At 49.6% G+C, this 22,813-nt stretch overlaps 2 protein-coding genes and 1 long non-coding RNA gene across 4 annotated transcripts; 1 reads left to right on the top strand and 2 right to left on the bottom strand.

The window, feature by feature from the left end:
* The first annotated feature begins 7 nt into the window (after positions 1–7).
* Positions 8–1,474, top strand: LOC134160747 (uncharacterized). Its single transcript, XR_009963667.1, has 2 exons — positions 8–143; positions 1,371–1,474. It is a non-coding gene; the product is annotated as an uncharacterized LOC134160747 (long non-coding RNA).
* Positions 1,475–2,256: 782 nt separating this feature from the next.
* CHST4 (carbohydrate sulfotransferase 4) lies at positions 2,257–3,705 on the bottom strand. Its single transcript, XM_062613053.1, has one exon. The coding sequence runs from the start codon at positions 3,703–3,705 to the stop codon at positions 2,398–2,400; it is 1,308 nt and encodes a 435-aa protein (XP_062469037.1). The 3' UTR covers positions 2,257–2,397.
* A 12,168-nt stretch (positions 3,706–15,873) lies between these two features.
* TAT (tyrosine aminotransferase) lies at positions 15,874–22,566 on the bottom strand. 2 transcript variants are annotated; one of them, XM_062613050.1, is made up of 11 exons: positions 22,292–22,566; positions 22,012–22,116; positions 21,260–21,327; positions 20,865–21,023; positions 20,557–20,695; positions 19,995–20,047; positions 19,475–19,627; positions 18,487–18,615; positions 17,980–18,063; positions 17,334–17,432; positions 15,874–16,497 (listed from the first exon to the last, which is right to left on the bottom strand). In XM_062613050.1, exons 1-11 carry the CDS (start codon positions 22,530–22,532, stop codon positions 16,354–16,356), a joined length of 1,374 nt encoding a protein of 457 aa, XP_062469034.1. In that variant the 5' UTR covers positions 22,533–22,566; the 3' UTR covers positions 15,874–16,353. The 2 variants fall into 2 exon arrangements, with proteins under 2 accessions (XP_062469034.1, XP_062469036.1); XM_062613052.1 differs by lacking the exon at positions 19,475–19,627.
* Between the last annotated feature and the right edge of the window lie 247 nt (positions 22,567–22,813).

Below are 22,813 nucleotides of genomic sequence, written 5' to 3'. Positions count from 1 at the left end.
TTTCCATCTCTTCTGGCATTACTTATCACGCGTGGCAGCGTGACAAACGATGCTTGCTTTATTCAGCTTCCATGTATATCTCTTCTTCCTTTGCAGTATAATTGCTCTGTGTGGTTTCACACATTTAGCTGTGGTCCGTGAGGGTTTTGAGCTCTGTTGTCTGGTCCCAGCAGAAAATCTGATGCAGCATTCTGAAATTTCAGAAATGCTTTAAAATTTTTTTTTCATAAAAGGCTCATTTTTATATTACTGACTGCACTAAACATCTTAAAGTAGAAAATGGTGAAGATAAGGACTCCATACAGTATCAACTTTTTTCCAGTGAAGAGTGTGTATCTGCTATATAGGCGGATTGACAGTCCCACTTATATGTTGCTCCGCATGCACAGGATTTCGAATAGGCATGTCACCAAAGTTTGACAGTCGCATTTAAGTGCTCTAACCTGTAATGCACCTGTAGTAGTGCACAACAGCATCGTGATCTCTACCATGTGTCTTACTTCAGACTGCTGTGGATGGTTATTTAATAACCTGGGCTGCCAGTTGTCATTACTTTTTGCTGCTAATAAACCTTGATTAGCAGCAGTCACTTGGAGATAGTAACAATGCAAATGTAACTATTCAAAAGAGGGATCAAGAACATTCATGCCAGAAGATGATGCACTTGGTCTCATACATCAGTGCTGAGATGTCTTGAGAGTGGCCCTGTGTACTGGGAGTGGCCAAAAAAGGTCCCTGTGACGTTAAAACGCTCACACTCACGTTACAGAGATACGTCAGTTAAAACCTCAGGCTGGTTGAGATGATTCCAGTTTTTATTACCCATATTCTAGTATTTATTCTCCCATGCTAATATTGCAGGGTTTGATTAATAACATCAACCTTACCATTTTCCTTCATGATTTCAAGAACATGGGCTCTGAGAGCGTCCCGGAGAACAACTATTACTGGTTTTGGAAGCCAGAAGACAGAATTATTTCTGCTAAAAAATAAATGGATTCACATAGTCCCAGATATGGATCACCATATGCAAACTCAGAAGTTTTTATTTTCATCTATAGCTGGTTTATTCCATTTTCCCATTATACAGTAAGTGAACGCAAACGTTTCCCCAAACATTGCCACCAAGGCTGGATACCCAGGCATGGGAATGGAGCAAAAGGAAACTGGGCTTGAAAACTCAACTATCCCCAAAAAAAGAATCATTCTAGAAACCATCGTCTGGTCATCCTTGCATCTCTTCTGTCATTACTTATCATGTGTGGCAGCATGACAAATGATGCTTGCTTTATTCAGCTTCCATGTATGTCTCTTCCTTTGCAGTATAATTGCTCTGTGTGGTTTTACACATTTAGCTGTGGTCCATGAAGGTTTTGAGCTCTGCTGTCTGGTCCCACTCCTTTGGCATTGTTTGCTCCAACCTACCTGTACTTCTTTTTTTTTTTTGCATAAACCATGGATTTAATTTGCAAAACAGACTTGCATTACTTCAGCCTCCATTTTCCTGGGGGTGCTGATTGATGGAGCTGCACATGGGCAGCTTGTGCCCAGGCAGCCAGGAAGCCACCAGCATCCTGGCCTGTATCAGCACCAGTGTGGCAGCAGGGCCAGGTCAGCAATTGTGCCCCTCTGCTGGCCACTGGTGAGTCCACACCTCGAATCCTATGTTCTGCTCTGGGTCCCTCACTACAAGAGAGACATTGAGATGCTGGAGCGGGGCCAGAGAAGGGCAACAGAGCTGGTGCAGGGCCTGGAGCCCAAGTGTGATGGGGAACGGCTGAGGGACCTGGGGGGTTCAGTGTGGAGAAGAGAAGGCTCAGGGGGGACCTGATGGCTCCCTACAACTGCCTGACAGGAGGATGGAGCCAGGAGGGGCTGGGCTCTGCTCCCAAGGAACAAGGGATGAGACAAGAGGAAACGGCCTCAAGCTGCACCAGGGGAGGTTTAGACTGGAAATTGGGAAGAATTTTTTCCCTAAAGGGTGCTCAGGCATTGGAACAGGCTGCCCAGGGCAGTGCTGGAGTCACCGTCCCTGCAAGTGTTCACACATCATGTAGATGAGGGCCTCAGTGACGTGGGTCAGCGGTGGCCTTGGCAGTGCTGGGCAACAGTTGGACTGGATGAGCTTAAAGGTCTTTTCCAGCTTTGCTGATTCTATGATGCTGCAATTGTGGCTGAGCCTCCAGGACTTTGGAGAGCAGCCTGTGCTGCTGAGAAGGCTGTCACGACTGCAGCTGGGGATCCTGTTACTTATCCTTGCTTAGCACATCCATGTGTGCACTCTTAGCACGCGTGCACATACCTCTGTTCTTTGCTTTGGCAAACACTTTACAGTTCTCTGCTCTGCAGCCTTGAGAGAGTAGGTGCAGAGAGCAGCTTTTCTGCCTTCAAAATTTGTTACTTAGAGGAGTTATGATCAAACAAAAGATCCAGTGACATATTTTTTTGGTCTCCTTCAGACTGAATGAGCTGGTAGCCCAACAGGTCCATTGCATCCTTGCACACTCTTTGCACTTTTTCTATTTTCTGGAAGGGAAGGGTCTTCCTCCAGGCCTGAGATACCTTCAGAGCATCTCTGGAGCTAATATCAAAGGCCTGTGCTCCTTGCCCATTCCCATGGGTGATGTTGTGCACCCACTTCTGAAGTTCGGGTGTAAAATGGAGTTCTGCAAACCTGTACATCTGAGCAGCCAATGCTAGCGGGTCTCTGACAATGTCTTCATAGCGAACCAGCAGGTAGCGGTCCTTCAGGAAGCTGGGGACAGCCTGGCTGCCAGCCTTGTAAATCTCAACGTGGCTTTTGCAGATTACTTGCATGGTGTTGTAAGGTCCCATTTCTCCCTTTGTCCTCTCGGCCCCCACAACAATGTTACTGTCACGTTTCAGGTCTGCCACTGTATTCTCTCGCGATCTGAATACAGCCCGAGGGTCACGGACCAAGTGAATGATCTTGAGGTTCAGGGATGGATCAGTGAGAAGGGGGTAGAGCACTTTCAGGTCAAAGAACCGAACCTCCTTGATGGCGACATGGCTGTAGGTTTTACAGGCTTCCTCCACTGTGCTGAATGGGGACTTGGCACAGATTGTTCTGCAGTTGCCTGCAGTGATTATGTCACTGCGACTGAATAAGTCACAGGCCGGGGGGGAGCACAAGGCTCGGCTTGTCTCCCACTGAAATAAATCAGACTTTTTCTTCTGGCTAGACATGTAAGCATCAAACACAGACATGTCACACAGAAAAACCGACCTGACAAGGTCCCGCACTGCCATGTGCAAGACCTTGGCACTGTTCTGGTACATTGTAACCCACACGTGCCATGCAGGCTCCATCAGGTAGAAGACACTGGGGTGCTGGCTGAAAAGTTGTCCGGTGAAGGAAGACCCTGACCGCCAGGAGGAGAGAATGAGGATGTGGACTGAAGAAGGTTTTCTTTCCACAGGGGCATTGTTGCTGCAGGGTTGGAAGTGGCAGTGGATAAGAAGGAAGGTCAGAACTGCCAGAATCAGGAGCACCTGCACCCTTCTGGACTTCATCATGGTTGCAAGGGACCTGCAGAGACAGAGGAAGTTCAGGATCATGAAGAAGGCAGGATGCAGCAAATCGGACTCGTATGAATCCCTCTGCAGGCTCAGGGTTTTGAAAAGCTGCCACACTACAAGTGATGCTGTGACAACCACAGCAAAAAGTGCCATTGGAAAGAACATAAATACTGCAGGGCTGAAAGTTTTCAGTAACAAACCCGCTGTTTGTTAGCAAATCATTCTAATGCTGTCTTAGAAGATCACTGAAAAGCTTGTTTGCACTTTTATCAAAGCTTAAGAGCTAGTTCAGTGTATTGAAATAAGTCAGTACACACAAATATGTACTTAGTATACACAATTCCTGCAGATATGATCCCTGCAATTTTTATGGAGGAAAGATGAAATAACTTTTTTTTTTTTTTTTGTGGACAATTCAGCAGTTCCATGCTGTTACTTTTAAGCTCCTGCTCTGACCACTGTTTACAATTGGTTTTGTGCCAGAATGCTGTACAAATAAAATGTATGTTTCCACCTCTTTTGCTTATATTCTTTTTGGAATTTCAGGAAACTTTTCTTGTCATGACAGGCAAAATCTCACGTACCAGAGGAGGTCACTTGGAACTGTAATAAATCCAAGCACAACAATATCTCCTCTGCAATCAGAGCATCACAGACAATTTGGTAGAAAGTCATGAGAGTTTCTTATCCATCTTGTTGAGGTGAGGCTTACCTACAACCAATACCTTTCTTAGTCTAACTCCTTTCTAGAAGCTGTCTCCTGCTACTCTTCCCTCCAACCCCACTAATGCTGTAGGTCTTCTGTGAGAAGAGGTACAACAGAACATGGTAGTCCAGCTCAGAGGTCTGCCCAAACCTAGCTCCTTGTTTCTTCCATTAAACCTCTATTCTGCCTGTTGTGGATGACATTATTGGAAAATGCTGTAGTGCACCCTGTCACCCCACAGCTTGGTGTGCTCCCCTGTCACCACATGCCAGGCTGGCCATGTTAGCTGTACTGCAGTGGAGACGGGCATCTCAGGCCACTGCAACTGCTTTACATTTCCCAAGGTGAACTAAACTTAAAACACCTTACTGGCTCTCAGGCATGGTCAGTCTCTCCACAGCCAGAGAGGATAGAGAGAGCAAGGTCCTGAGGCTGCAGGGCAAGGTGGGAGTCCTGGACAGGGCAGTACTGGAGCCCAGGTCCTCAGAGCTTTGTACACAGCTTTTGTGTAGCCCAAGACTACGGATCTTGCGCAGCCTTGGCCACGCAGAGCAGCTGCCTCCCTTGAAAGCAGCAGAGGTATAAAGTGTGCCTCACTTCTCTGCTGTGTGCTTACCAAGTTATCTTCTGGATCCATGATAATGCCTGAATGTTCACAGTCAAAATTTCCCTAACTTCTTCCTTATGCTTTGCTTCAATTTCCCTCTTCAGTGAAACTTTCCAACTAGCCTGCATGCTTTTAGTTCCTCTAGCACTGATGTTGAGATTTCCAGGTACAGCCACTGCTGCTAACCAACTAGAAACAGCACTCATCTTTCCCTGCAGCGTACATGCATGAATTGGCTAATCTGTGCATTCATTTTGAGTTTAGGATTTGTAAGGCAGCAATTCTAATTGCTCAGAACCAGGACAATTCCCAGCCCAATAGGTAAGCCTGGTTCTTGCCAGTAAGTCCTACCTCAGTATGCATTTTATTTTAGAATGTCTTGCAGGGATGGGGCTGTGCATTTAGTGAGGAACCACTTACTTCTGGTTTCCTGGACAAGAGGCCTGCTGATGTTTTTTGATTATACAAGCAGATTGTAGTGTTCAGGTCTGAGAAGAAGCTGATTCAGGTCACTGTTTGGGTCAAGCCTAGGAAGAACTGCAATAAAAGACTTGTAAAAGTAAGTCATATTATCATCTTCCTCCTTGCAAATGAATACAGCGTTGTTTACCAGAAGTCCTGGCTTTGGTGATATCACTTCCATCTGGTACCATTAATACTGTTATTGTAACTCCCAGCAGAGTTCCTGGATTAAAGCCGGAAGCTCTTAAGTGGGAAAGACTCTGTTAGCAGACACAAACACTGGCATTAAGATACCCAGGCAGATTTTAAACCACATAAATCATTACTCTTGAAACCTGTGTGAATAGTCTGAGTATGAGCCAAAGAGAATGGATTCATGTTTCTTGGGAAGCAAGAGTGTGCTTTTATCTTGAACCAAGCCAGGGTGGGACAGTGTGATATTTTAGACATTTCACAGAGCATACAGACCATCTCTGTATCTCCTCTTGGTAGAAATGGCCTCACATGAGGCCACAGCCTCAACAGCTTCTTCACTTTTACACAAGTAGTGATGACCGTTGCTCTGACCCACAGGGCAGTCAGTTCCACAAGGAGGGAACAAGGACCGAAATGGGTTGTGTGTGCCTGGTGAAATGGAACAGAGGAGAAGAAAAGAGCAGCAGAGGTTCTATCAGGCATTTCCTAATATGAAAGAAATACTAATTAGATAACCTTACTTTCACCACTGTGTCTCTCAACTGTGGCAGGTGGGAAATTTATAAATTACGGTCTCATGCTTAACCACATTTTCCCTACAGCAAACATTCAGAGTCACAAGTGATTCAGTTCATTTTGTATTGAACAAGTGAAATATGAAGCCCTCACAAAGCTGCAAAGATCATTCCAGAGTGACTGAGACAATCTCAGCTGCAGAACAAGAAACCACACACTGTTACTGCCTGCTGGCAGAGAGATGAGCTAGGATTTGGATGAGAGTAAAAGAACAGGAAAAATCTCCATGCACTGAGGATGAAGAGCAGAAACTACTGAAAAATACAACAGTCCAGAGTCTCCCACAGCATATACATGAGAATGCAAAGAACTGGGATCTGCCTGACTGAGCAGCATGAGTCTCCAAAACAATGAACAGAGTTTTAAGCTTTCCAGAAACACAGAGGAGCCTTGGAAATGCTTGATCCTGGCAAAGAAAGAGCGTTACTGAAAGTAACAAGCAGCCCCACAGAGATGTACCCACCAAACACACTCTGCACATGGGCAGCATATCCTCAGAGTACTGGTCTGCCAAACCTGTGCGTCTGACAACGCAGCCCCAAATACCTTGTGTTACGCAGACTGTGGCTGAGCGCTCTGCAGGTCTGGGGAGCTCTCCAGACCTGTACAGAGCCTTCGCTGCTGTAGTGGCAGCAGTGCAGCAAAGAGATAAGGGAAGCCCCAGACACTGGTCTTTGATGGCACTGACGGTTGCTCATAGATTTGCCAAATCCTTCAATTTGGCCAGACCAGCTTGTGCTGTAGAAGTAGCATCCACCCGTTCAGAGGAGAATGATGACATGACTGCGGGAAATCCTGAGGAGGGGCACTGAGAAGACAGCCTACAGAAGCAGGAACTACCCTCTAAGGCAGACCAACAGCTTGTGTCTGCAGGAGGACTCGTGTAGCAATTTACTGGCATCCATATGTTTACAGTGTTATCCAAAAATTATCTCCAGGCTGCTGAGCATGAGCAGTGAACGCAGTCCTGGGCACCAAAGTGTTCACAGCAGAGACCAAGAAATGATTGAAAATCTCACCTTAGCATGTCCTCTTGAAGTACCACCATGCCTGGTTCAGGCAAAGCTGCCCTCACGCACGTACACCGCTGTTGTACACAGTCCTGCGGGCAGCCACACAAACAGCCCCGTACTCACCTACTGGCACCCGCCTTCGTGCTAGGCTCACAGACACATGTACTCAGCTCTTACCTATACCTGTCTTCTCTCTCCTGTCCCCTCACTTGTGTATGTCCCAACCCTAGGACTGACAATTCTACAGTGCCCGCCTACTTTGACCAGCCTTGGGCTGGTAAACTCCACCCTGCACGAAGCACAAAGCATGGGAATGGCAGTTGCTTCCAGAGGCACAGCTGACCGAACAGTGCTACTAAAGGAGAAGGGCCAGGAAATTCATGAAGGAGACTGAGAGGTGCTTTTATGTTAAGTCGCACTGCAAGCCCCCAAAAGACTGCTCTCCATAAAAGGAACAGGAATGTCTGTGGAGTGTCAGAGCAAAGGGCAAACAGGAACCTCTGTTACAAGGAGGACCAGTTTGCCCGCCAGGAGTGGGAAGATAGGGCATATTTGCCTGCTATTGCTCTGGCTGCTTGCCACATTGTCAGCAGATGTAGATTTACACAGTGTCTTTTTAAGTCTTTTCTATCTGTGCCTTGCTCGAGTTAAGTATTTTGGGGCTGGGAGAGAAAACTCTGTGAAAGAAGCTGTGAAGGGCTTGGCCTCTGCATGGTTCTCAGAAGTGCTGGAGCGGAGTGGGGCTGTGCCAGGTAGGGCAGTGAAGCAGGGCAGTGCTGGGCTCAGAGAAACACCTGGTATTCTGCGGCCACGCAGAGACAATGACTTTGGGTCATTCCTATTCCAAGTCTCACCATTTCTGTCACAACAGAAGGTGCAGAGCTTCTGTTGATGGTGGCCTCTGTCCCCAAAGAACTCACTGAGCTGCTCTGAGGAAAAGCAGAGTACAGGAGACAAAAGAAGCAAAAAATCCGAGCAAGACTGTTCCTTCCAGCAGGAGGGACAACCTGAAAGGGATAGGTCATGTTCCCTTTCACTTGCTGCATTGCAAATACAGATGGTCAAGCCCTGGTAATTCTGGGCTAGGAAGCAAGGAGAGAAGCTGGCAGTGGTACAGGCAGCAGGGTGCAGAGAGAACCATGCCATTTTCTGTCCAAGCTGATTTTTGACTACATGTTCCTATACCCTGCACTGACACCATTTGTATTAAGGATTTACCTGTATCCCAGTAAGTGTTACAAAGCTGGTTCATATCACTACTTGAGTGACTCTTCCTGAAGCCTTATTGCTTCCGGGCCAACAGTTGTATGAACAGCGAGATACCAAAACTCCTGTTCCACCTCTATGTAGCTTGCCCAAAACATGCCGGTCCTTTGCAATGGATAGTTGGTCTTCAGGACAGCACTGAACACTGCTGTACATCCTATAGTCACAGCGCTGGGCACATTTTTTCAGTTGCACAGATCCCAGGTTCTAACTAGTTTGGCTGAGCTTTCTAGAAGGCAGCATCTGTGACATAAGCAGTTGCGCAGAGGAGAAGAATGTACTCTTCTTTGGAGTCAAGGCTTGGGAGGGCACAGTGCGTTTCCTGAGACCTGCATATTGTGGAAAGTGGAGAAGGAATCCTCTGGCTCCTGAAAAAGGGACATAATTCTCCCTTTATGTCTGACTCATAAGGTTTATGAAGCAAAGCAGAAGCATTTGGGGCAATCTCAAGCACAAATACAAGCTGTGCAGAGAATGGATTGAGAGCAGCCCTGAGGAGAAAGACTTGGTCAATGAGAAGCTCCCCATGACCCGGCTTCAATGTGCACTTGAGCCCAGAACCCGGCCATGTGCTGGGCTGCACCCCCAGAGCATGAGCAGCAGCTCAGGGAGGGGATCCTGCCCCTCTGCTGCACTCTGGAGAGAACCCCGCTGCAGCCCTGATCCAGCTCTGGGGCAGCAGCACAAGAGGGACGTGGAGCTGTTGGAGCAAGCCCAGAGGAGGCCACAGAGGTGCTGCGAGGGCTGAAGCAGCTCTGCTCTGGAGCCAGGCTGAGAGAGCTGGGCTGGGTCAGCCTGGAGAAGAGAAGGCTCCTGAAGGGGAGACCTGAGAGCAGCTCCAGTGCCTAAAGGGGCTGCAGGAAACCTGGAGAGGGGCTTGGGACAAGGGCTTGTAGGGACAGGCCAAGGGGAATGGCTTTAACCTGCCAGAGGGGAGACTGAGCTGAGCTCTTAGGCAGAAGCTCTTCCCTGTGAGGGTGCTGAGGCGCTGGCACAGGGTGCCCAGAGAAGCTGTGGCTGCCCCATCCCTGGCAGTGTTCAAGGCCAGGTTGGACACAGGGGCTTGGAGCAAGCTGCTCTAGTGGAAGGGGTCCCTGTCCGTGGCAGGGGGTTTGAAGTGGATGAGTTTTAGGGCACATTCCAACCAAACCATTCCATGGTTCATATCATGGTTCATGATTCATATGCAATCACATGTACACACAGCACACCTGACCCACTGCAGCAGTAATGGCAGTAGGGTCATAGAATTAATGTCAGAGGTATGGACTAGAAGTAACTCCTCTGTGCTGTGACTGGAGAAGGCTCCCTCCCTAAAGGTACGTCTTTGGTAGTCTGATGAGAGAAACAGGCACACCTGGAACAGTGGAACCAGCTCAGCTGAAAGGTCTGACTAACCCCATGCCCTATCTTCTGCCATCATCAAGAACAGATGGGAAGAGAACAACCAGCACATTTCCTCCTAGGTGCTCTCCTAGTCTGCAGCAGGGTTTGGAGTACATGAATGACCTTTCTGAATGTAGGTGTTCAAAATAAACTAGGAAGGGATGCCCTAGAAGTTCCTGGTTCTTTCTGTTGGCGGTGACAAGGAGGGTCTTTGATGTTTGTGAGTAGGTATCTGCACTGAAGCTGTTTAAAATCAGTTGAGATCAAGATTGCCTGCATTTATAACACCTAGATTTTTACTAATCACTTGTCCATTCATGTTTTGAACTCACAGATACTTCTGGCATCAGCAGATGCCTGTTGTTCTGGCAACCAGAATATGTCCAGCTGCATGTTGTGGGAACTACTTCCCTCTGTTCTGAACCTGGCATATAAAAACTGCATTTGGTAATACCACCATTTTTTAATCAAGAGAGACAATGAGTCATTTCTTCCTATTCACAGTCTTTGAACTATAGAGGATTTTAGCATCTGCTCTTTTATGCCCTGCAGAACACAACTCGTCGTGTACCACGCTGGTATCTGAAGCAGCTCCTGGGAGTCATGCTGCAGGAGATTCTGTCTCTGATTTGCAAAAGGAGCCTGTATGGCTAAGCCAGAGAAATATCAACCCTGGAGCCGTCATGCAAGATAGATTACAGCCCTGTACAACATACAAGGGGACTCAGATTGACAAAAGGCCTTTGTACATTTTGCATCTTTCTCCTCTTCTTCCATATATCAACTCATTTGTCTCATGGGCACTGCCCTTAGGAGCACCTTCCTTTGGTGGCAGCAATGTTTATTCACTGACAGGATTCCAGGCAGAGATAAGAAGGGCATTCTCTTCTAAACGCTGAAAGGAAGTTCTATCTTGCAACGTCCTGTCTGGCCGAGATCACAACTTGGACCTTATAAAAACCGTTTAGATTCTCAAACACAAGGACTGATATGCTGCCAGTTTTTCTTGCCTTCCTGGCAGAAAGCCTGATTTAGGAGACTGCAAGTGTCTCACTTGTGTTTTTTAATATTTATTTAGAGGGATGAGTTAGATCCTAGTGTCACAGTACACCTGAAAGAGTTGTTAGGTGGGATGGCTCACATTTCCTGCATCCCAAAGGTATGACATCGGGGAGCTGCCATGAGAGTCAGTGTGATCACTGAGCACTGGTAAATGCTTGCCACAGAAAGAGATCTCCCATTCAAAGGAGACAGAGTTCAGGTGTTTTCTAGCTGGCAACACTAAAGCTGTAGAGGAAAGATGGAAGTTCATGGCTCTGCAAGATTGAGTGTGACAGAAAGCTTCCATGTGGCTGCTCACACAAGAGCCATGCATGATCTCTTGTACTGGTCACTGGATTTTGAGTATTTCTGCATATCTGTGGTTTGGAATGCACAAGGAGAACCCTGCTCCTTGCAGAAAAGAAACTTGACAGGAATCTTAAAAAAAAAAAGGAAGTCCATGTGTCAATTGCTCATCACTTTTCTGGGAATGAAGGCAACAAAGCAGAACTCTGGCTTTCGGAAAGAGCTTGTTTGGCAAGGATGTTGTATACAGTCACTCTAGTTGCTTCACAAATCATCATTTATAGATGATGGAAAGGAAACACAGAAGTCAGGCAAGCACCAGAATGCATTGGTGCAGTATCTGTGCTAAATTCCAGCCAGGGCAAGTTCCTCCCAAGCCAAAGCGGATCTTGACCCCCATGTGGCTTCCAGAACAAGGAAAAATGAGACAAATATGATGTCCTATATGAGACATCTCTCCAAGGGCAGGCTGATGAGGTCCTCCACTCATATTGCTATGGCCTTTCTTTTGTATTGAAGGTAAGTTTTAAAGTTGTATTTTGATTTAGAAGCGGTTTGAGATAAATAGACTTGTCTGAGTTGGCACTGGAGGACCCAAAGTTGCAGTAGGCCAGAGAAAGGATGGCAGGCAGCTCCCTCCCTTCTTTAATCTGCTTGCAGTTGAAACATCTCTGTAAGTAATTCTTTTTCAAAAGAGCTTAGTTACCCTGTCCTGGTTTCAACTGGGATAGATAGTTTTCTTAATATCACTATTTTCTCCTTACTACCAACCCATGCACTAACTGATTTTACTGTTGTTTATCTGCCTTTTCAATTTTTTTATGGAATGACATAAAAAGGTATTTGACCATGGCTGCACTCTGCCCTAGAGCTGTCTGTTCAATAGCAGAAAGTAGGGATCCATAACCCAGGAAGAGCCTTGCTGGATCTTGTTCCCATGTCTTAAAAAATAATGCAGTGGCAACACTCATTTATTGACTTCATTATACTATAGTACTCTAATATCTCAAGTGGTGGGGGAATGGGAAAACAGGAGATAAAGAAAGAAGCTTGGAGCCCTGTGCAGATAGGCCTGCAAGAGAGGTCCCATGATACTTTACCACATATAACAGAAAAGAAGAAAATGATAAGAAAATAAATTTATTTATTCAGCTTTTGAATTAATTTCACTGGTCAGCTTCTGCCTTCTTTACAGTCTAAGGCCAGAAATCAGCACATGCACTGAAGCATAATGCACTGAATAGCTAGTCTAGAGTTGAGAGGAGCAACAGCAGTAAGCAGAGCTGAAACTTGCATAGTCCACACCATGCACTAGAGTGCAGAAGACCCTATGCTAGCACCAGGAAATGTCATTCAGACCTATTGACAGTAACTGTTTGCTCTGGCAAGGCTTCACGGCTCACTGACCCAAGTCAACTAAGCTAAGGGAGCACAATACCTGACAAAGCAAAGGGGTCATGTAGGTCTGTGCTCTCAGCACTGTGAGAGCCCATGCCAGACAGCCAAAACATAAGAAAGATCCAGGGATTCTGCCCCTCAGAAGCCTTCCCCACTGCTGGGATCCCAGGCTGAAGGCCAGTATAGAAGATACAGCCCCAACCTTCTTCTGACCAGTTGTTAAGCTTAGTCAGCCAGCTTTTAGGTGCCTACCAGCTTCTGGAAGCCTGATGAGGCTCTGTCCTTTGTGGCTGCCCTGTCAGTAGCAAGGCTTTGCCTGCTCTGAGCCTTTCTTCTCCTCCAGAGCTCCTCTGCCCTCTCACAGTCTGGTTTGCCATATCCCTTCCAGTCCCTCCCAGCAGGTATTGTCTCCCAGAACACTCCTGCTGCCTCCTCTTGCACAGTCTCTCCCTAGCCATTTGTTCTCCTGTGGAAACATAGGTGTGCCCTGTGCCAAGCATTTCTGTCCTCCAGCCTCACGGGTAATGCCTCCAGAATAGAGCAGCTCATCTGACCTCTAACAGGCCTGTGCCCCCTGGAAAGATGAGGTTATACAGCAGCTTTCATGTACAAAGAAGCTTTGCTCAGGCACCATCCCCTGAGGCCTCATCACTGTCCCACAGCCCAGCCGTGTGTGGGCCTCACCTGAGTGCCCCGAGGATGGGCCCTGCTTCCCCAGGTCCTGGCTGAACAGTCCTGGGTGCGCTCAGGGCAGCCACATCCTCCCTGTGCAGGTGCTGGGTGGCTGCACGCTGGTGCAGGGCAGGGCGGTTCAGCCAGGCTCTCATGGCCCAGGGCCATGGCTCCACTGCAGGAAGATGCTCAGGGGCTGCTCAGGCTGCAGCCTGCAGGCAGCCAGGGCTGCTGGAAGACAGAGATGGCAAGGCCAGGGCCAGGGCTGTGCTGGTCTGCACCCAGGTTCCTGGGGCACTGGGGAGCCGATGACCTCCCTTGCTGGCAGGGGTGGTTTGGCCAAACCTGCCTGCAGTGCCCGTTTGTGCTGCTGGGCTGGGCCCTGCTGCGGGGACTTTGGACACTGAGGGTTGGATGTGAGCTGAGAAGTTCCTTCCTTTCCCAAGCACCAGGCACGAGGCTGCCCCATTGCCCAGGTCCCCGTGTCTGAGTACGTCACCCTCCTCAATATGGCCAGTCCCATGCAGAGAAGAGCAGGTTCACCCTGCAAGCCTGCTCCAGGGGGCACAGCTGATGCTCCCCAGCTAGACAGGGAGTATGGCTGTGGGTCTGTGTGTGAGCCAGCACAGGCAGGACACAGGAACAACCACACATCCGCAGATTAAAGGAAACCTTCCCCAGCAATATTCTGTTATTTTCCCACAATCAGCCAAAAAGGCACTGAGGGAGGTCTGTCAAAGCCCTTCAGACCTTGTCTGAGCATTTGAGGAAGAGCAGCTCCAGACCCGTGTCTTGGCTTCTTCCATGGTTTCAGTGATGAAGGGGCTTTCTTTAAAACAAAGCACCTCTAAATGCCGGCTTAGGCTAGTTTGTGTGGCTGGCAGGGTGCTCTATGTGACACCCACACTATGACATATAGCATCAGTGAGTATAATGTCTGGAAGCTTTTACCAGCACATTTGTGGTTTAATGCTAGTTTGCTATTGCAGTAGAGAAAAACCTAGGTGTGGTCAAAAGGCAGTGTTGTGTTTGCAAATCATGGCAATAGAGGATGTGGCTCTGAGAAATCTAAATATTTTGAGATTTATGAGCTATGCTTATGCCTGCTTATCTGGTTATCAGTGTCCTTGGCCAAAGGCTGCTGGGCTAAGAAGAAATGGAGTGGTGTTAATCATTGCAGAATATTTGCATGTCAACAGACATCTCTGAGTGCACTTTGAAAGGGCTCCATGGCTGATGTTATGACTTGGACATTATAATGTTAATGACGTGGTTTAGTGGTGGAATTGGCAGTCCTGGGACAGCAGTTGGACTTGATGGTCTCAAAGGTCTTTTCCAAGCTGGGTGATTCTGTGATCCTATGAAGAGGGAGGAGCCCGAAAGGAGCAGTTTTCTCTAAAAACAGCATCTGTTCATTAGTGATGGGAATTGAAGTCACAGAACCCAAGATACATGGAGAAGAGTTCAAGGAGACAGATGAAACTTAACAGCTGTAGTAGATGCAAAACATCATAACAATGCAACAACATCATGCTGTAAAGGTCTTCCTCCACAGATGTTTCACACACCACCCTACTTTGTATTTGTCAATGTTTTGTCATAAACAGCTTGGGTTATTTGGCTCTGTTTGGAGATCTAATGGCACAAAATCTCTGAAGATGTCTACCATTCACCCATAGCCCTAGCTTCTCTCTTTTTGTTCTGGGATTGCTCCCTTTGAAGGGAAAGGATGTAGTATGGACACTCAGCTGATGTGTCAATGACCTTTCCATACGCTGTTATCTTTCTCATATAGGTACCTCTGCTCTGATGGAGACCTGGTACCAAGACCTTGTCCTGGGCAGGAGAAGAGAAGGCAATGAGATGTCTACAGAGGCTGGCAGGAGGTCTGGCAGTGTGCAGTCTAGAGCTAGCTCACTGTTCCGATCATTGGGAAGGCAGAGTTGACCCATGGATCTCAGTTCTGCAGGAGGCCAGGTGAACAGAGCTGTAGGTGGCAGGCTGCACTCTGCCTGTCACCCCTCAACAAGTTTCAGAGGGGGCTTCCCAGCCCCCTGAGCAGCTCACCAGAACAGGTTGCCAGGTGGGCACTGGCATCTCTTGACTGCACAGGCACTCCTCCTGTTTCCATGGGATGAACGGACACTAAGCCACCAGTTCCTTATTACTTTATGGAGCTGATGTGTTTGGCAATCGGTTGAAATATCCAATTGAGAAACATGGTCTCTGTGCATGTGTTTGCAATTCCAAGGAGTACCACAAGCCTTTTTGTACTATTAAAAAACAGTACAAAACAGCTCTGCTAAAACTAGAGTTAATGGAGGGTGGAGGCCAAGCACAGACAAGGTTTGAAGGGACTAAATGCTGGCACATCACAAGCACTCTGTAGTGTAGGAGCATTTTATGGCGTGCCAGCCAGTGATTCACCCCTGCAGGAGGAAATGCCTAGCTGTCCTGGCCCTGAACACTCAGGCACCAGCATCCAGCACAGCTGGCTCCGTGGAGAGGGGCCCAGCTGTCGCAGCAAGCCTCTGGCACCAGTGGGCAGGAGCAGCCAGCCCCTGTGCCAGGCTTGAGGGCCATCCTGGGTGCCTTTGAGGGGCTGAGCATGCCCTCCACCCCAGAGGTGGGCCTGGGCACCGCAGCACCAGGGGCAAGCAAGGGTGCTCCCCCAGACCCAGCACAACAGGAGCACAGTGCAGGGGCTGGTGCGTCAGACTGTTTATTAATAAAAAAAGTCACAATAACTTACTCCCTTTGTCGCACAAAGGGCTCAGTATAAAGAGCTCTGGCTTCCGAAGGTTGACATGGGTAAGTTAGAGATGGGTGCTCTTCTCTTGTCCTCCCCAGGGAAGCGCAGCCAAGCACACTGGCCTCGCAGGGCCATGGCACAGGCTCTGCCTGCAGTTGGCTCACAGGCAGCACAGACCAGCACAGAGGCAAACGCAGTGGATGTATTGACCAAAGGCACCGGGTGCCAGAGGGTATGCAAGCTGCAGTGAAGGAGCAGAGAGAAGTGGTTGCTTCTTCCCAGAGTGCTGAAGGGTCTGAGGAGCACAAAGTGAAGCAACAGGACAGTGGCTGTTGCAGGCAGGGGCATGTGGGGCTGGCTGGAAGCAGCCCTGCCTCCCCGGCTGCTGCCTAAAACAAGGTTGAGCCTGGCAGAGGCAGGAGGGGAGCTGGGGCTATTTGTCACACTCCAGATCCTGGGCCCCCTCAGCACCCTGGTAGTGCATCTCACAGAACTCCTGAATGCGACTGCAGGCCTCCAAGATCATCTCCTCAGGCACGGTGATCACCACACGGAAGAAGTTTGGGTACTCAAAGCACTGAAATGAGAAAGGATGAAGCTGGCACATCACCCGGGACAGTGCTATAGTTTTAGAGCCCTGACTTGAGGCGACATACTGTGTCAGCAAGGGAAAATGGTCAGTGTTGGACAGCAGGGCTGGGCTATTGCTCCCTTAGGTTAGGGGTATTTTGGGGGGTTGGTTGTTTTGGTTTTTTTTTTTTGGTTTATTTTTGTTTTTGTTGGTTGGGTTTTTGGGGGGTTTGTTTTGGGATTTTTTTGCTCCATGCATATTCCCATCTTTATCTGTGTAGACATGATGCTGCAAGGGTGACAGGCCATACAGAGTCCTTTGGACTATGCAGGACCCCGGGAATGGGCTGGAAGGAGCTAGGGAAGGATAGGGCTGGAGAGTACCCAAGGACTTATCCATATTCAGCGCAAGAAGGGGAGCTGGAAGGAAGTGGGCACTGGGACAGGTGTTCTCAGCCTGCAGGGGCACAGGACTGAAAACAGCAAAGAAAGGAGCATAGGTGGGAGCAGCCCCAGTCCTCTTAGGGAGCAGTAAGGTGGGGGGGTACATAGGGTTCAGGAGCATAGTGTTCTCTGCCAGCTTGAGAAATACAGAGGAAGCCTGAAGCTGAGAAGATCCTGACAGCCTGAGGGCTACTGGTGAGACAGAGGCTGCCAGTACCCAGGCCCATCCCTACACACAGCACTTGGAGTTCACAACCAGCACAAACGCACCATTGCAGACCATGGACACTGCACACACAACTCCCATCCGGGCCCCATAGCTGAGGGCTGCAAACCTTTATTGCTTCCCTGCCCATGCTTTGGCCCCACAGCTCCCTGGGCTCTCAGCGTTAGGCTCACCGTGGCTGGCAAGCAGAACACAGACTGCTCTGAGATGAGGCGCTCCGTGAACTCCACATCATTTTCAAATTCAGGGAAATGCTCCATCTCAATCTCAACCTGCAGCAGAGTGATGTAACATGACAACCAAGGGCACCAAACCAGTGTCCCCGCTCATCCACATGACCCAGCAACTTCCCAGTCAAGTGCAGCTGTCTGCCCTCAGTTTTGCTCATGATGTGGGACCTCTAGAATATAAGGCTGAGAAAGAGGCAACAGCATAGGCAGAAGACAGATGTGGTGGTGGGAAGAAGAATCCATCTTTAACCGGACATACGATAATCTGACTTGTGGTGTGGGGGCTTCCCATTGCCAGCTAGCTTCAAATCCGAGTAAAACAATATTGTCTTGCAAAGTACAAGTCATTGAGTTTTGTGCAGGAGCAAGTGAGAGAAGTGCACTAGCTTCTACTATGTGAGAAGTGAAGAACATAGTCCAGCCATCTAAAGTGACCAAGGGACACATCTACTGCAGAGGGCAGTGTGAAAATGCATGGTAATGGAGACCTGGTGCTAAGGACCAATCTGAAAGCACTGACAAGGATTGGAAATAAGACTTAGTGTGAGTGCTGATGATCTGGAAATGGCATGTCACCCTCCTTGCTTACCATGAGGTACATGGCTCCAGCGGGCCGGACAGGACGGAGGCCAGGGATAGCAGATAAGGCAGCATAACAAAGGTCAGCATTGGACTGAAAAGCAGAAAGGAGAAATTTCAAAACAGGAGAAATTCCAGGAAGCAGCTTGGCGAATAGAAGCCAAGCTCTGGACCAGGACTATAAACAGGTTTGCCCACTGCAAATAAAGGGAGCACAAGTGCAAACAGCATGGGTGATCATGGCCTTGAGTGCAAGAGGTATGACTGTGCTGAGCTCAGCAAGCCAGTGCCAGGCTTCCACCCACCCTGGGTCACCAGCTGCAGGGCTGGGATGCCTAAAACTTATTGCAGCAGTATTTCTGCCCCAATTAACCATGGAATTTGATTTGTTGGGCTCCCCTAGTCACAGCAAAACAGCACCTTGAAGTGGCATGGGGAGGGATAATGAGCTCGAGGGACATGACTCCCTCCAAACCATCCATGAACAAACTGGGCTGGCCTGTTACAGCACGATTACCTTGAGGATGCTGAGGGTGTTGTGGTAGAACTCAGAGGGTGTTCGATGCAAGATACGTTCCAGTGCTCCTTGGACAAGTGTACAGGGTCCTAGGATCCTTTGACTCAGTCTTACAAGTCCATCTCTGATCTGAAAAAAACAGTGATATTCACAGCTCAGACAGTGCTTTGGTGAAGGAAAGGGGCAACTTTTTCTGTATTGCTGCAGCTGCTCACACCCCTCCCTTCAGTGAGCATACAGAGTACTACCGAACGTCTGCTTGACTATATGCTGGGTATTTGCAGAGGATTTACAGTGTCGTTCTCTGTTCCAGAGTTGCAGATTCTAATGCAAACAGAGACAACCTTCAGAGCTTTCCAATCAGACTCAAACCAGGCTGGAATAGCGCTAATACAAATGAAGCCAGAGCTGGTCCAAATACCCTTAGGTTTGGGCCCACAATCCATACTTTCAAAGCCAGGTAGGAACAAGCTCTTCTGCTCACTCAGTTGGTCCTCTCTTCTCCCTCTTCCTCTGCAGAAAGCCCTCTAGGTGTAAAGGTCACTGCAGCAGATGGTTGTTAGAACACAGCTGAACAAAGAAGCGGATAAAGCATTGGCAGTACTGCCAGGTGCTTTGTTCTTACTTTTAAGACAAACCATATAAGAGCACATAGAGACCATAGAGGGACTCCATGTGCTGGATGCAATATACATGAAATACTTCCAGTGGAGACTGAAGCTATTTGAGAAAAGAAGGAATTAGAAGGACACAAAAAGGACGAAGTAGCAGCAGAGACAAAGAGTGTGTTACAGCTTAGCTGTGAGTAGAAGGCCATGTTTGGGAGCAGATGGACATGAGAAGCTGAGAGGTGCAGAAAAGCATATAAACAATTGGGTGACACCCATGTAAGAGTAGTACATGCCTGCACCAATTCAAGCCCTGGTGATCCATACACTGAAGACACTGCAGGTCTGGTGCAGTGACAGCAACACTCTGCAGTTCTCACCTCATTACCAAAGATGTCTCTCCTGTCATGAATTAGGATCCAGCCCATGCGCCAGCCAGGGACAAGCCACCGCTTTGCCAAGCCACCACAGGACAAGATTGGGACATTGGTGCTGAGGGTTGCAATGGGTTCAAATTTGCAGTCATCAAACACCTGTGATGGGAGGTTGCATTAGGGCTGTCCCTGCCTCTCGCTGTGAGAGCAGAGGGGTGTGCATGAGGCACAGCAAGCAGGTAGGCAGGGAAGCAATGGGAAAATGATGGTAAAAGCTCACAGCTTTGAGGTATGAACATAGTTAAGTGCACTCACATGAAAGTGAGCCATTTGGGAAAAGGAAAGGAGCTGGACGTGAGGCATACCCTCATGACTGTGCATCAGAGGACTGGGAGCTCCAGGCATGGACCCAGGCACCGTAGACGGGAGTTTTCACTCACCTCTGGAGACCTGGCTGCCAGCCACAGGGCAGTGCATCAGAAAGGACAGGCAGCATGGGGGTGCAAGGACTGCACCAGACACTCACCATGTCTCCATAGATCTCATCAGCAAGGATGGGCACGCACTGTCTTGATGCCACTGTGGGAGAGAGGGCATTCAGCCTGGCCACCCTGCATCCTCCATGGGAGCACGCTTGCCCTTTGCTGCAGGGCTGACTGAGCTCTGAGGGAAGCTCTGTCCCATGGCAGAGGGTCGCTGTCTTCCTCCCACAGACAGTGTATCCTGACAGCCAAGGCACTGGATATCCCTGTGAGGGCTAAGCCTAGTTCTGCTCTTGCCTTGGGAGCAGGCAGCACAGCCTCCCATCAACAGGCCAGGGCTTGGGAAGCATAGTGCTCCCTATGAACATGCTCCCACTGTGGAGCCAGAGTGGAGAAATGAGCAATCCAAGCCACACAGAGCATTTAAGGAAGAGCAAGACACACACTCTGCATGTTCTTGCCCGGATAAAGCAACACTTTCACACTAACAAGGCCTGCTTCCTGAGTTGGAGTCAGTCCTGAACTGAGAATCAAAGCCCTTTAGCCATGATGCTGCAGTGACTGAGAGATGGGCAATCATGCCCACATGTGCACAGGCAGACTCACCTGCCAGGATCTTCTGGAGGTGTCTCTTGCTGAAAACAGAGCCACAGGGGTTCGACGGGTTGTTCACAATGAGGCAAGCCGTCTTCTCATCCACCAGAGACTCCAGCTGCTTCAAGTCAATTTCCCAGGCCTTCTCTGGCTAATGAAGTGAAGAGAAATGGAAGCAACAGCTGAGGAACTGGACTTGCCACATGAGGAGAGGTGGGACAGAGTGCCCAGGGTTGAGCATGGCATGTTCGCTCAATTCCCAGGCAGCGCCAGGGTATTTCCGAGAGGCAGAAACCCTTTGCAGGCTTGCCATCACTTACCAAGAGGTTGTAGAGTTTGACCTCAATCCCCATAGACAACGCCAAAGTCTTGTAGAGCGAGAAGCCGGGCCGTGGCACCAGGATGTTCTGGCCTGGGTTGGCCAGCACTGCCAAGGCGAGCTCTATGGCCTGGCTGCAGCCACTTGTTAGGATGACATCCTGCAAAGAGCACGGGGGTCAGCATAAAGCACGGCCATCCGAAGTGCCCGGTGACGCGGTGCCCAGGCTGCGCCAGCAGAAAGCTGCTCAGCCAAAAGGACAAGTCCTGTGTGAGAGCAGGAAACCCCCAACAGACGGGAAGCTCAGCTCCTCCTGGGGAGCGTGGAAAAGGGCTCAGGGCAGGGATGGGAGCAGGAGGGTGCTGTGGGGTAAGGCCGTGGGCTAGGCTTTGGTACCTGGGCCTCCAGCGGTGCCTCTGGGCAGGTATAGAATGCAGCCACGGCTTCCCGGCAGGACTGGTATCCTGGGGAGAGAGGAGCCGAGCACGAGGCAGCTTTTAACAAACCATCTCCTTCCCATGGCTGGAGCAAGGCTCACAGCCGCGGAAACACGCTCGCTGGTGACGCTGCCCCAGGCTGAGGGCAGCGCAGGGACGCACCCGGGCAGGGGCAGGCTCTGCCGCCAGCACATCCCTGGCACAGAGCTGACAGGAGCAGGGTGGAGGGGAGCCACGGAGCTGCTCTGAGCCAGCGGGAGGCCGAGGGCTGTTGCATGGCCTTCCGTGCCCAGTGATGGCTGGATGGCACAGGGGCAGCCGCCCTGCCACCACAGTGCCCCGTGAGCTATGCTCTGAGGCGCTCTTTGCGCTGTGTGCAAACAGGGCTCACGTTGTGTGGTGGTGCCAGATCAGAAAGGAACGTAGCTGCAACCCCGAGCCCTTCTGCGTGCCTGGAACTCTGCCTGCCCTAATGGCGGTGGGGGCAAACACAGCCTCTGCAGGAGGCTCTGTGCCTCAGACAGACCCCGCACGGATGGGCCCTCAGGTGCATCTGGGGCACACGTGTGCTTGTGTGTGCATGGAACTACTGGAGAGGGCAGCTGCAGGGTGCCACTGGAAAGGTGTCTGTGGGCCCCAGGTACCTGCTGTGGGAAGGGAGCTGGCACACACTTTCGTTCCACTCTCACAGGAAGAGCTCTGTCAACTTACCAACAGATGGAGCGTAACCATTGCAACGTCCCGAGTCCAAAACCTCCTTCACAGCCCGTGTGACCTCGTTGTTTGTGGGGAGGTTTCCGAACACCGTTGGGTCCCCTTTTCAGGATTGAAAAACAGCGAAGTTCTCACTGGTGTGTGACAGGCAGAGCTGTGTGGTTGTCTGGCCTGCCTCTGGCTGTTGGCACAAGCTTTGTGCTTCAGAGCCCTCCAGTCTGCCAGCCACACAGCGGACCCCACTGCCCGGTGGCTTTAGCCACAGCACTATGCTCACCTAAGGACAAGGAGATCATGGCTTTCTTTGGGTTGGGCTCCACCTTCATGCTGTCTACGATGGCTCGGACAGGATTGAAGGTCTTCTTTGACATTTCAGAAGCCCTGACGGCCCATCTTGGCTTCCGGCCCTTCGCCTTCCCCAGAGGTATGGTGTTCCCATTGGTCTTGAGATGAACGTCCAGCATAGCGTGGTCTCCATGATCATCATGGCCGTTCACTTGGATCAGGTACGAGTCCATCCTGAGAGCTGTCAGTGTGAAGTGGATTTCCTGGGCTTAGTTAACACGTGCCAGACAAGGGATCTGTCCATCTGGGGACACAGCCCATGGCTCTCCATAAGAAAAACTTCTCAAAGCTGCAGACCCTACCTACTGCCTATGGACAGCTCAGCAGCAGCAAGTAGGGCAATATTCAGGGCCAGGATGGAGTGAAACCCTACATAAATGTGAGAGCACTATGCAGTGGGAAAGATAGAGGCACCTCTCTGTCCTAAATGCACCACTGCCTAGCATGGACTTGC

This window comes from Pezoporus occidentalis, unplaced genomic scaffold (assembly GCF_034315485.1).
Source record: "Pezoporus occidentalis ecotype Australia unplaced genomic scaffold, CSIRO_AGI_Poc_V1 ctg163, whole genome shotgun sequence".
Taxonomy (NCBI): domain Eukaryota; kingdom Metazoa; phylum Chordata; class Aves; order Psittaciformes; family Psittacidae; genus Pezoporus; species Pezoporus occidentalis.
This window is presented reverse-complemented; position numbering and strand designations above follow the sequence as displayed.